This window comes from Salmo trutta, chromosome 34, assembly GCF_901001165.1.
Source record: "Salmo trutta chromosome 34, fSalTru1.1, whole genome shotgun sequence".
In the NCBI taxonomy this organism is placed as follows: Eukaryota; Metazoa; Chordata; class Actinopteri; order Salmoniformes; family Salmonidae; genus Salmo; species Salmo trutta.
In genome coordinates, this window is record NC_042990.1 from 37079911 (window position 1) to 37093777 (window position 13867).

Consider the following 13867-nt stretch of genomic DNA (forward strand, 5'->3'; position numbering starts at 1 on the left):
ACACCTGCCTCCAATTGAGAGTCCAACCCCAATAAACCAGACATAGAAATACAAAAGACCAGAGACCACATAGAAATACAAACATAGAACATTACCCAAAAACCCGGAAATAATAAATCAAACGCCCTACTAAATAAACCACCACCCCGAACCACATAAAACAAATACCCTCTGCCACGTCCTGACCAAACTACAATAACAAATAACCCTTATACTGGTCAGGACGTGACAGAAAGCTTGCATGATTCCATTTGTGTTATTTCATAGTTTTGATGTCTTCACTATTATTCTACAATGTAGAAAATAGTGAAAATGAATAAAAATCCTTGAATGAGTAGGTGTGTCCAAACTTTTGACTGGTACTGTAAATGTGCTCTGTTTTCACTGCCAATTAGTTTGTCTGCTGTTTGATTTGTTGTCCTATTTTCACACATTGAGTCTAACTTTTCTCTTCGTTTTCTTGGCTGACTCACAGAACAGCTGATGGCAGAACCGCTAATGGCAGAACCGCTAATAGCAGAACAGCTAATGGCAGCTTCTTATTGCTGCCAGCTTGAATCATCCATTTGTCTTTCTGCAGCAACGGGGTGCATGAGAAGGAAGATAAAAAGGGCTCGAGTGTCCTGCTGTATTTAGTCAGTGGACGTCTTGATGTGGATGTTTGTGTGCGTCTGTATGTTGTCGTTTGGATGTGGATGTTTTGTATTGTAAAAAAAATTATTAAAAAAAACAGTCTACCAACTACATTTTCCGTGATATTGCAACGCCTGATAAACTTGGGTAGCTGAAAGGCAGCGAGTGAGTTTCCTGTTTGGAGAAGTTAAGAATTCATCCTACCATTTCTAGCAGTATAGCAGGTTGTGAATCCTGCTTTGAGAAGTTTCCACTCGGAGAATGAGATGGTCAATGACTCTAATTAATACATGCATTAACAGAAATGAATCAAATCAAATCAAATTATATTTGTCACATGCTTACTTACAAGCCCTTAACCAACAATGCAGTTTTAAGAAAATACCCCCCAAAAAGTAAGAGATAAGAATAACAAATAATGAATGAGCAGCAGTAAATAACAATAGCGAGGCTATATACAGGGTATTACGGTACAGAGTCAATGTGCGGGGCTATATACAGGGGGTACCGGTACAGAGTCAATGTGGAGACTATATACAGGGTATTACGGTACAGAGTCAATGTGGAGGCTATATACAGGGGGTACCGGTACAGAGTCAATGTGGAGGCTATATACAGGGGGTACCGGTACAGAGTCAATGTGCGGGGCCACCGGAGTCGAGGTAATTGAGGTAATATGTACATGTAAGTAGATTTATTAAAGTGACTATGCATAGATCATAACAGAGAGTAGCAGCAGCATATGGGGTGGGGTAATGCAAATTGTCTGGGTAGCCATTTGATTAGCTGTTCAGGAGTCTTATGGCTTGAAGGGTAGAAGCTGTTTAGAACCCTCTTGAACCTAGACTTGGCGTTCCGGTGCAGCTTGTCGTGCGGTAGCAGAGAGAACAGTCTATGATTAGGGTGGCTGGAGTCTTTGACCATTTTTAGGGCCTTCCTCTGACACCGCCTGGTATAGAGGTTTTGGACGGCAAGAAGCCTGGCCCCGGTGATGTACTAGGCCGTATGCACTACCTTTGTAGTGCCTTGTGGTCGGAGGCCGAGCAGTTGCCATTCCAGGCCAGTTGCTCTTGATGGTGCAGCTGTAGAACTTTTGTAGGATCTGAGGACCCATGCCAAATCTTTTCAGTCTCCTGAGGGGGAATAGATTTTGTCGTGCCCCCTTCACAACTGTCTTGGTGTGCTTGGACCATGTTAGTTTGTTGGTGATGTGGACACCAAGGAACTTGAAGCTCTCAACCTGTTCCACTACAGCCCCGTCGTTGAAAATGGGGACATGCTCGGTCCTCCTTTTCCTGTAGTCCACAATCAACTCCTTTGTCTTGATTACGTTGAGGGAGAGGTTGTTGTCCTGGCACCACACGGCCTGGTCTCTGACCTCCTCCCTATAGGCCGTCTCATCGTTGTTGGTGATCAGGCCTACCACTGTTGTGTCATCAGCAAACTTAATGATGGTGTTGGAGTCGTGCCTGGCCGTGCAGTCATGAGTGAACAGGGAGTACAAGAGGGGACTGAGCACGCACCCCTAAGGGGCCCCCGTGTTGAAGATCAGCGTGGCGGATGTGTTGTTACCTACCCTTACCACCTGGGGGCGGCCGTCAGGAAGTCCAGGATCCAGTTGCAGAGGGAGGTGTTTAGTCCCAGGGTCCTTAGCTTAGTGATGAGCTTTGAGGGCACTATGGTGTTAAACGCTGAGCTGTAGTCAATGAATAGCATTCTCACATAGGTGTTCTTTTTGTCCAGGTGGGAAAGGGCAGTGTGGAGTGCAATAGAGATTGCATCTTCTATGGATCTGTTGGTGCGGTATGCAAATTGGAGTGGGTCTAGGGTTTCTAGGATAATGGTGTTGATGTAAGCCATGACCAGCTTTTCAAAGCATTTCATGGCTACAGACGTGAGTGCTACGGGTCGATAGTCATTTAGGCAGGTTACCTTGGTGTTCTTGGGCACAAGGACTATGGTGGTCTTCTTGAATCATGTTGGTATTACAGAGTCAGAGGTTGAAAATGTCAGTGAAGACACTTGCCAGTTGATCAGCGTATGCTCGGGAGTACACGTCCCGGTAATCCGTCTGGCCCTGCGGCCTTGTGAATGTTGAAGTGTTTAAAGGTCAGCGTGGCAGAGGTGATGTTGCGTACCCTCACCATCTGGGTTCGGCCCATCAGGAAGTCCAGGATCTAGTCCTAAACTTGGTGACGAGCTTGGAGGAGACTATGGTGTTGAACGCTGATCTGTAGTCAATTAACAGCATTCTCACACAGGTATTCTTCTTATCTAGATGGGTGTGGAATGCAATTGAAATTGCATCATCTATGGATGTGTTGGGGCGGTATGCAAATTGGAGTGGCTCTAGAGACAGCAAGAATGGAAGAGATACTCTGAATGATCGGCTATGAAAAGCCAACTGACATTTACTCCTGAGGTGCTGACCTGTTGCACCCTCTACAACCACTGTGATTATTATTATTTGACCTTGCTGGTCATCTATGAACATTTGAACATCTTGGCCATGTTCTGTTATAATCTCCACACGGCACAGCCAGAAGAGGATTGTTTCATTACCAGCCTTTCAATGTGATTTTTTAAAAATGTTAACCTTTATTTAACAAGGCAAGTCAGTTAAGAACAAATTCTTATTTACAACGACGGCCTACCCGGATGCTGGGCCAATTGTGCGCCGCCTTATGGGACTCCCGATTACCGCCGAATGTGATTCAGCCTGGATTCAAACCAGGGACTGCAGTGACGCCTCTTGCACTGTGATGCAGTGCCTTAGACCACTGTGCCACTCAGGAGCCCTTAGTAGTCATTGTGGCATGAAGCCTTAGAGTTCTTAGGAACAGGAATGATGGTGGTCAGTTAAAGACATGAGGATTACAGACTGGGACAAGGAGAGGTTGAAAACGACAGTGATCTGCGCATGCTCTGAGAACGCGCCCTGGAATTTAGTCCGCCTTGCGAGTGTTTACCTGTTTTAAGACCTTACTCATATCGGCCTCGGAGAGCGAGATCACCCAGTCCTCTGGTTCGATGGGAGCCCTCACGCACGGCACAGTGTTATTATTGTTGAAGCGTATATAAAATGCATTGAGTTCGTCTGGTAGAGAGGCATCGTTGGGCAGATCACGGCTGGGTCTTCCTTTGTAAGCCGTAATGGACTGTAGCCCTTTGCCACCATAAAGGGCAATGGGTTCTAAACCGATTCAAGTATTTTTTTGTTGTTGCCAGATTCTAATTGGGATGTCAAATGTTATGTTCCTTTTGATGGCATAGAAGGCCCTTCTTGCCTTGTCTTTCAGATTGTTCACAGCTTCGTGGAAGTTACCTGTGGTGCTTAAGTCACCCTCAGAGTTTCGTTTAGGAACCCGTGACAACGGAAGGCCCTCTGAGCGAGTTGGTAGAGGCGAGGGGGGGGGTTTGGAATTCACCGCCTGTCTGGTGTTCTGTCTGGAGTGTTGGATGTAAAGGGTCTGTGTGTATGGCAAGTGACTCAGCTGGAGGTTGGATGTAAAGGGTCTGGCAAGTGACTCAGCTGGAGGTTTCAGAGCCAGTCGAAGCAGATGTGAGAATCTTGGGCCATGTTCATCGTCTGTTTTAATGAAACACGCAAAAGCCAGGGAATCGTCCCGCTCTGAAAGGACGGGATCTAACAGAACATACTTGTGACACTGTATAGACAGACTGTGAAGACTGCTTCTGCTGATACAAATGGGTGTCTTACCTACTTGTCAACTAAATGTGCATGTGCATCCACGCGCAAGCTATAATCCACAGCATAAATTTCAACTTGTTTCATTGGTAATGAAATAATCAAACTCTACTCCATTCTTATTGCCATTCAGTGTGAATCTACGTAGATGCAGTGCATCTGAACCAGATGGTTGAAATCAGCAGTTTGCAGCTCTTCCTTGAACATTGTCTTTACCCTCAGCCTGTATTCAGAGCTGCGCTGACACCTGCTGGCCACCATATTCTACCATATCCCACCTCCTACAGGACAGTGTGTTTTGTATATTACCTTCACCGTACAAAACAAACCAAAGGTGACACACACACACACACACACACACTGAAATGTTTGTGTTAATCTTTCATCCCCAGTAAAAAAAAAAGTTAAAGAAATCAATTAAAAAAAACAGGAAGCTTTAAAACTGCATTTAACAGATTTTTATTTTTTTACCTGGAAAACATTCAGAATGATTTATAGTCCACGATTTTGTAATATATATATATATATTATTATATATATATATATATATATATATATATATATATATATATATATATATATATATATATATATATTATATATACACACAGTTGAAGTCGGAAGTTTACATACACTTAGGTTGGAGTCATTAAAACTTGTTTTTCAACCACAAATGTCTTGTTAACAAACTATAGTTCTGGCAAGTCGGTTAGGACATCTACTTTGTGCATGACACAAGTAATTTTTACAACAATTGTTTACAGATTATTTCACTTATAATTCACTGTATCACAATTCCAGTGGGTTAGAAGTTTACATACACTAAATTGACTGTGCCTTTAAACGGCTTGGAAAATTCCAGAAAATGTCATGGCTTTAGAAGCTTCTGATAGGCTAATTGACATAATTTGAGTCAATTGGAGGTGTACCTGTGGATGTATTTCAAGGTCTACCTTCAAACTCAGTCCCTCTTTGCATGACATCATGGAAAAATCAAAAGAAATCAGCCAAGATCTCAGAAAAAAAATTGTAGACCTCCACAAGTCTGGTTCATCCTTGGGAGCAATTTACAAACACCTGAAGGTACCACGTTCATCTGTACAAACAATAGTACGCAAGTATAAACACCATGGGACCACGCAGCCGTCATACCGCTCAGGAAGGAGACACGTTCTGTCTCCTAGAGATGAACGTACTTTGGTGCGAAAAGTGCAAATCAATCCCAGAACAACAGCAAAGGCCCTTGTGAGGATGCTGGAGGAAACAGGTACAAAAGTATCTACATCCACAGTAAAACAAGTCTATATCGACATAACCTGAAAGGCCACTCGGCAAGGAAGAAGCCACTGCTCCAAAACAGCCATAAAAAAGCCAGACTACGGTTTGCAACTGCACATGGGGACAAAGATCGTACTTTTTGGAGAAATTTCCTCTGGTCTGATGAAACAAAAATAGAACTGTTTGGCCATAATGACCATCGTTATGTTTGGAGGAAAAAGGGGGAGGCTTGCAAGCCGAAGAACACCATCCCAACCATGAAGCACGGGGGTGGCAGCATCATGTTGTGGGGGTGCTTTGCTGCAGAAGGGACTGGTGCACTTCACAAAATAGATGGCATCATGAGGAAAGAAAATTATGTGGATATATTGAAGGAACATCTCAAGACATCAGTCAGAAAGTTAAAGCTTGGTCGCAAATGGGTCTTCTAAATGGACTATGACCCCAAGCATACTTCCAAAGTTGTGGCAAAATGGCTTAAGGACAACAAAGTAAAGGTATTGGAGTGGCCATCACAAAGCCCTGACCGCAATCCTATAGAAAATTTGTGGACAGAACTGAAAAGCATGTGCGAGCAAGGAGGCCTACAAACCTGACTCAGTTACACCAGCTCTGTCAGGAGGAATGTGCCAAAATTCACCCAACGTGTTGTGGAAAGCTTGTGGAAGGCTACCCAAAACGTTTGACCCAAGTTAAACAATTTAAAGGCAATGCTATCAAATACTAATTGAGTGTATGTAAACTTCTGACCCACTGAGAATGTGATGAAAGAAATAAAAAGCTGAAATAAATCTATTATTCTGACACTTCACATTCTTAAAATAAAGTGGTGATCCTAACTGACCTAAAACAGGGATTTTTTACTGGGATTAAATGTCAGGAATTGTGAAAAACTGAGTTTAAATGTATTTGGCTAAGGTGTATGTAAACTTCCGACTTCAACTGTATACACACACACACACACACACACACACACACACACACACACACACACACAGAGTTGCATCATAATGAGAATATCAGTGATAAATACAGTTTAACAGCACATATACAACTATGATTATATCCAGCCCTCACCACTATAATGTCCCTGTTCCTCACCACTATAATGTCCCTGTTCCTCACCACTATAAAGTCCCTGTTCCTCACCCCTATAAAGTCCCTGTTCCTCACCCCTATAATGTCCCTGTTCCTCACCACTATAATGTCCCTGTTCTTCACCACTATAAAGTCCCTGTTCCTCACCACTATAATGTCCCTGTTCCTCACCACTATAAAGTCCCTGTTCTTCACCACTATAATGTTCCTGTTCCTCACCACTATAAAGTCCCTGTTCCTCACCACTATAAAGTCCCTGTTCCTCACCCCTATAATGTCCCTGTTCCTCACCACTATAAAGTCCCTGTTCCTCACCACTATAAAGTCCCTGGTCCTCACCCCTATAATGTCCCTGTTCTTCACCACTATAATGTCCCTGTTCCTCACCACTATAAAGTCCCTGTTCTTCACCACTATAAAGTCCCTGTTCCTCACCCCTATAATGTCCCTGTTCCTCACCACTATAAAGTCCCTGTTCCTCACCCCTATAAGGTCCCTGTTCCTCACCACTATAAAGTCCCTGTTCCTCACCACTATAATGTCCCTGTTCCTCACCACTATAATGTCCCTGTTCCTCACCCCTATAAAATCCCTGTTCCTCCAACATGTTCTTAAAGCAGGGAGGAACCATAAAGAATAAAAAGTTGCATTACATAGTACTACTGCAAGGGCTTGTTGCCCTGACAAAGGGCTTGTTGCCCTGACAAAGGGCTTGTTGCCCTGACAAAGGGCTTGTTGCCCTGACAAAGATTATACCTAGTCCTACACTAAAAAAATATAAACATTCGGGCAACTGGTTTGCTCATGCAACAGTGTTATTAAATGTATTTATTACAACCATAGTTTGTCATCATGTATACAGTTGGATAAAACAACGTTTCCATCAGAACGTCATCTCACCTAAGCAATATAAGAACTGTGGTGTGGTTTCCTCAACACAGATTAAAGCTAGTCCTGGACAACAACAAAAAAAACAAGCTCAATGGAGAATCTCCATGGAAAAGGGTATTTTAGTCGAGGACCAGGTTTAATGTGTGTTGGGGGAAAACCTCTCCTATACCTTCAACGGAGTGTGACACTAAACTGTTTACACACCAAAAAGGTGCCAGAAATGTACAGGTTACAAAAATCATTGACACCCCTACAATAATAACAATTATTCTGCTTTTGTAAATACAATGAATGTTCGTGTTAGTGCAGTAATATCACAAACAGATAAGTGTCTCTTTTATTAAAGTCACGCTCCAATCTTACTCCAATACTCTCCTTCATTTGAATAGAAATACTACTGCTCGTTGTCTCAGAGGTTAGCTGAAGGCGGCGGGGGGGGGGGGGGGGGGGGGTCAGGTAACAGGTAAGGTTACATCCCAGACCCAACCCTTTGCCCCTGATGCCATGTCCCCTGACCCCTGACCCCTGCCAACAGTGAGCTAGCCGGGAATCCCTTTCTCAAACCACTCCAGGGATCCACCCGGGGTGTTTCAGGTTGGGGGTTAAAACAAACAAGTGAAAGAGGAAGGTTGGGTGCGGTCTCTCTTCTCATTGGGTGGCTTGCCAGATGATGATGCCCAGTATGGTCAGTACTATGGACAGGACCACGGCCAAGATGCACATCTTCTTACGGGACTTTTGCTGAGGGGAGAGACAGAGCAGAGGGATGGTAGGTTGGTGACAGTTGAGATGCAGAAACAGCATGGAAACAAAACTGTTGCTACCAGACTATTATACTGCTCAGTTGATACACCTTGCAGAGTCCATGCCTTGATGAATTGAGGCTGTTCGGAGGGCAAAGGGATCAACAGCCAATCCAGTAGTCTGAAAGCTACAGTGAGCCTAAATTGGTCAATCGCTCCATGATTTAACAGAATGTTCAGCATTCCCCAACTTAAATGTAAATTCGGTTCACACTTTGTTCCCCCTCCCTCGCTCTCACCTGGCTCAGTTTCCCTCCCTCGCTCTCACCTGGCTCAGTTCCCTCTCCCTCGCTCAGTTCCCACTCCCTGGCTCTCACCTGGCTCAGTTCCCCCTCCCTCGCTCTCACCTGGCTCAGTTCCCCCTCCCTCGCTCTCACCTGGCTCAGTTCCCCCTCCCTCGCTCTCACCTGGCTCAGTTCCCCCTCCCTCGCTCTCACCTGGCTCAGTTGGCCCTCCCTCGCCCTCACCTGGCTCAGTTCCCCCTCCCTCGATCTCACCTGGCTCAGTTCCCCCTCCCTCGCTCTCACCTGGCTCAGTTCTCCCTCCCTCGCTCTCACCTGGCTCAGTTCCCCCTCCCTCGCTCTCACCTGGCTCAGTTCCCCCTCCCTCGCTCTCACCTGGCTCAGTTCCCCCTCCCTCGCTCTCACCTGGCTCAGTTCCCCCTCCCTCGCTCTCACCTGGCTCAGTTCCCCCTCCCTCGCTCTCACCTGGCTCAGTTCCCCCTCCCTCGCTCTCACCTGGCTCAGTTCCCCCTCCCTCGCTCTCACCTGGCTCAGTTCCCCCTCCCTCGCTCTCACCTGGCTCAGTTCCCCCTCCCTCGCTCTCACCTGGCTCAGTTCCCCCTCCCTCGCTTTCACCTGGCTCTGTTCCCCCTCCCTCGCTCTCACCTGGCTCAGTTCCCTCTCTCTCTTGCTTAGTTCTCACTCCCTGGCCCTCTCCCTCGCTCAGTTCCCCCTCCCTCGCTCTCACCTCGCTCAGTTCCCTCTCCCTCGCTCAGTTCCCCCTCCCTGGCTCTCACTTGGCTCAGTTCCCCCTCCCTGGCTCTCACCTGGCTCAGTTCCCCCTCCCTGGCTCTCACCTGGCTCAGTTCCCCCTCCTTGGCTCTCACCTGGCTCAGTTCCCCCTCCCTGGCTCTCACCTGGCTCAGTTCCCCCTCCCTGGCTCTCACCTGGCTCAGTTCCCCCTCCCTCGCTCTCACCTGGCTCAGTTCCCCCTCCCTCGCTCTCACCTGGCTCAGTTACCCCTCCCTCGCTCTCACCTGGCTCAGTTACCCCTCCCTCGCTCTCACCTGGCTCAGTTCCCCCTCCCTCGCTCTCACCTGGCTCAGTTCCCCCTCCCTCGCTTTCACCTTGCTCAGTTCCCCCTCCCTCGCTCCCACCTGGCTCAGTTCCCCCTCCCTCGCTCCCACCTGGCTCAGTTCCCCCTCCCTCGCTCTCACCTGGCTCAGTATCCCTCCCTCGCTCTCACCTGGCTCAGTTCCCCCCTCCCTCGCTCTCACCTGGCTCAGTTCGCTCTCACCTGGCTCAGTTCCCCCTCCCTCGCTCTCACCTGGCTCAGTTCCCCCTCCCTCGCTCCCACCTGGCTCAGTTCCCCCTCCCTCGCTCCCACCTGGCTCAGTTCCCCCTCCCTCGCTCCCACCTGGCTCAGTTCCCCCTCCCTCGCTCCCACCTTGCTCAGTTCCCCCTCCCTCGCTCCCACCTGGCTCAGTTCCCCCTCCCTCGCTCCCACCTGGCTCAGTTCCCCCTCCCTCGCTCTCACCTGGCTCAGTTCCCCCTCCCTCGCTCTCACCTGGCTCAGTTCCCCCTCCCTCGCTCTCACCTGGCTCAGTTCCCCCTCCCTCGCTCTCACCTGGCTCAGTTCCCCCTCCCTCGCTCTCACCTGGCTCAGTTCCCCCTCCCTCGCTCTCACCTGGCTCAGTTCCCCCTCCCTCGCTTTCACCTGGCTCTGTTCCCCCTCCCTCGCTCTCACCTGGCTCAGTTCCCTCTCTCTCTTGCTTAGTTCTCACTCCCTGGCCCTCTCCCTCGCTCAGTTCCCCCTCCCTCGCTCTCACCTCGCTCAGTTCCCTCTCCCTCGCTCAGTTCCCCCTCCCTGGCTCTCACTTGGCTCAGTTCCCCCTCCCTGGCTCTCACCTGGCTCAGTTCCCCCTCCCTGGCTCTCACCTGGCTCAGTTCCCCCTCCTTGGCTCTCACCTGGCTCAGTTCCCCCTCCTTGGCTCTCACCTGGCTCAGTTCCCCCTCCCTGGCTCTCACCTGGCTCAGTTCCCCCTCCCTGGCTCTCACCTGGCTCAGTTCCCCCTCCCTCGCTCTCACCTGGCTCAGTTCCCCCTCCCTCGCTCTCACCTGGCTCAGTTCCCCCTCCCTCGCTCTCACCTGGCTCAGTTCCCCCTCCCTCGCTCTCACCTGGCTCAGTTCCCCCTCCCTCGCTCTCACCTGGCTCAGTTCCCCCTCCCTCGCTCTCACCTGGCTCAGTTCCCCCTCCCTCGCTCCCACCTGGCTCAGTTCCCCCTCCCTCGCTCCCACCTGGCTCAGTTCCCCCTCCCTCGCTCTCACCTGGCTCAGGTTCCCTCCCTCGCTCTCACCTGGCTCAGTTCCCCCTCCCTCGCTCTCACCTGGCTCAGTTCGCTCTCACCTGGCTCAGTTCCCCCTCCCTCGCTCTCACCTGGCTCAGTTCCCCCTCCCTCGCTCCCACCTGGCTCAGTTCCCCCTCCCTCGCTCCCACCTGGCTCAGTTCCCCCTCCCTCGCTCCCACCTGGCTCAGTTCCCCCTCCCTCGCTCCCACCTGGCTCAGTTCCCCCTCCCTCGCTCCCACCTGGCTCAGTTCCCCCTCCCTCGCTCCCACCTGGCTCAGTTCCCCCTCCCTCGCTCTCACCTGGCTCAGTTCCCCCTCCCTCGCTCTCACCTGGCTCAGTTCCCCCTCCCTCGCTCTCACCTGGCTCAGTTCCCTCTCTCTCTTGCCTAGTTCTCACTCCCTGGGCCTCTCCCTCGCTCAGTTCTCCCTCCCTCGCTCTCACCTGGCTCAGTTCCCTCTCCCTCGCTCAGTTCCCTCTCCCTCGCTCTCACCTGGCTCAGTTCCCCCTCCCTCGCTCTCACCTGGCTCAGTTCCCCCTCCCTCGCTCTCACCTGGCTCAGTTCCCCTCCCTCGCTCTCACCTGGCTCAGTTCCCCCTCCCTCGCTCTCACCTGGCTCAGTTCCCCCTCCCTCGCTCTCACCTGGCTCAGTTCCCCCTCCCTCGCTCTCACCTGGCTCAGTTCCCCCTCCCTCGCTCTCACCTGGCTCAGTTCCCCCTCCCTCGCTCTCACCTGGCTCAGTTCCCCCTCCCTCGCTCTCACCTGGCTCAGTTCCCCCTCCCTCGCTCTCACCTGGCTCAGTTGGCCCTCCCTCGCCCTCACCTGGCTCAGTTCCCCCTCCCTCGATCTCACCTGGCTCAGTTCCCCTCCCTCGCTCTCACCTGGCTCAGTTCCCCCTCCCTCGCTCTCACCTGGCTCAGTTCCCCCTCCCTCGCTCTCACCTGGCTCAGTTCCCCCTCCCTCGCTCTCACCTGGCTCAGTTCCCCCTCCCTCGCTCTCACCTGGCTCAGTTCCCCCTCCCTCGCTCTCACCTGGCTCAGTTCCCCCTCCCTCGCTCTCACCTGGCTCAGTTCCCCCTCCCTCGCTCTCACCTGGCTCAGTTCCCCCTCCCTCGCTCTCACCTGGCTCAGTTCCCCCTCCCTCGCTCTCACCTGGCTCAGTTCCCCCTCCCTCGCTCTCATCTGGCTCAGTTGGCCCTCCCTCGCCCTCACCTGGCTCAGTTCCCCCTCCTTCGCTCTCACCTGGCTCAGTTCCCCCCCCCTGGCTCTCACCTGGCTCAGTTCCCCCCCCCCCTGGCTCTCACCTGGCTCAGTTCCCCCCCCCCCCCCGGCTCTCACCTGGCTCAGTTTCCCCTCCCTCGCTCTCACCTGGCTCAGTTCGGCACAAGACAATCCTACTGAAAATGAATGGGGTTCTTCATTTTAAAATCGGCAGCCATCGCTAGCTAGCAGCGTCTTACTTGTTTATTTAAAAAATATATTGAACCAGGCAAGTCAGTTATGAACAAATTCTTATTTACAATGACGGCCTATCGTGGCCAAACCCGGACGACACTGGGACAACTGTGCGCCGCCCTATGGGACTCCCAATCACGGCCGGTGGCGATACAGACTGGAATCAAACCAGGGTCTGTAGTGACACCTCAAGCACTGAGATGCAGTGCCTTCGACCGCTGCACCACTCGGGAGTAGAGTCTTACTCTACAGCAGTGATATTTCCTCTTACCTGGAAGTAGGCGGCTCTCTGAAGCTGTTCTGTCCCTCGGTCTACGTGGACCTCGGCACTCTCCACGTTGGCCTCTATGCTGTCTGTCATGTAAACACACACACACAGAGAGAGAAGGGTCAGACAACCTGGCTCAGCTTGTCACTGCCTTATGGTGGGTGAGCTTATCATTAAAAACACACTACCGGTCAAAAGTTTTACAACACCTACTCATTCACACACAGTGTCGATGCATTTTCATTTCAAACAAGACAAATCAGCAGAGTTGTTCCAATAACACGTGTTGTTGGGTCAGCTGTGTACCTGGAAGCATGTGAGTCGAGGGAAATCTAATCATAAAGAGAGTTCAAATCATGTTTTAGAGTGGTGGGTTTTTTATGAAGGAAGTAACAGACTGGGGTTCTGTACTTCAGTACTACAACAGTGATGGGACTCACCAATCATCTCTCCCTGATCATGGATCATCACGGCTAGATCCCTGAAGATCTGGTTCACATCCAAGATGTCCGACTGAAATAACACATAACTCAATGAGAAAGGTAACGCTGAAATAACAACACAACTCAATGAGAAAGGTAACGCTGAAATAACAACACAACTCAATGAGAAAGGTAACGCTGAAATAACAACACAACTCAATGAGAAAGGTAACGCTGAAATAACAACATAACTCAACAAAAAGGTAACGCTGAAATAACAACATAACTCAACGAAAAGGTAACGCTGAAATAACAACATAACTCAATGAGAAAGGTAACGCTGAAATAACAACACAACTCAATGAGAAAGGTAACGCTGAAATAACAACACAACTCAATGAGAAAGGTAACGCTGAAATAACAACACAACTCAATGAGAAAGGTACGCTGAAATAACAACATAACTCAATGAGAAAGGTAACGCTGAAATAACAACATAACTCAATGAGAAAGGTAACGCTGAAATAACAACATAACTCAATGAGAAAGGTAACGCTGAAATAACAACATAACTCAATGAGAAAGGTAACGCTGAAATAACAACACAACTCAATGAGAAAGGTAACGCTGAAATAACAACACAACTCAATGAGAAAGGTAACGCTGAAATAACAACATAACTCAATGAGAAAGGTAACGCTGAAATAACAACATAACTCAATGAGAAAGGTAACGCTGAAATAAC

The 13867-nt window shown here is 49.4% G+C and overlaps 1 protein-coding gene across 3 annotated transcripts in view; it reads right to left on the reverse strand.

The window, feature by feature from the left end:
* Positions 1-7515: 7515 nt before the first annotated feature.
* Positions 7516-13867, reverse strand: part of LOC115174111 (syntaxin-12) — a 15722-nt gene continuing 9370 nt past the window's right edge. For all 3 annotated transcript variants that reach the window (XM_029732796.1, XM_029732797.1, XM_029732798.1), the window contains 3 exons: positions 13141-13213; positions 12704-12786; positions 7516-8350 (listed from right to left, as the gene is read on the reverse strand). In XM_029732796.1, coding sequence (XP_029588656.1) covers positions 8258-8350; positions 12704-12786; positions 13141-13213 — 249 coding nt within the window. In that variant the 3' untranslated portion in view covers positions 7516-8257. The remainder of the gene's footprint in view (positions 8351-12703; positions 12787-13140; positions 13214-13867) is intronic.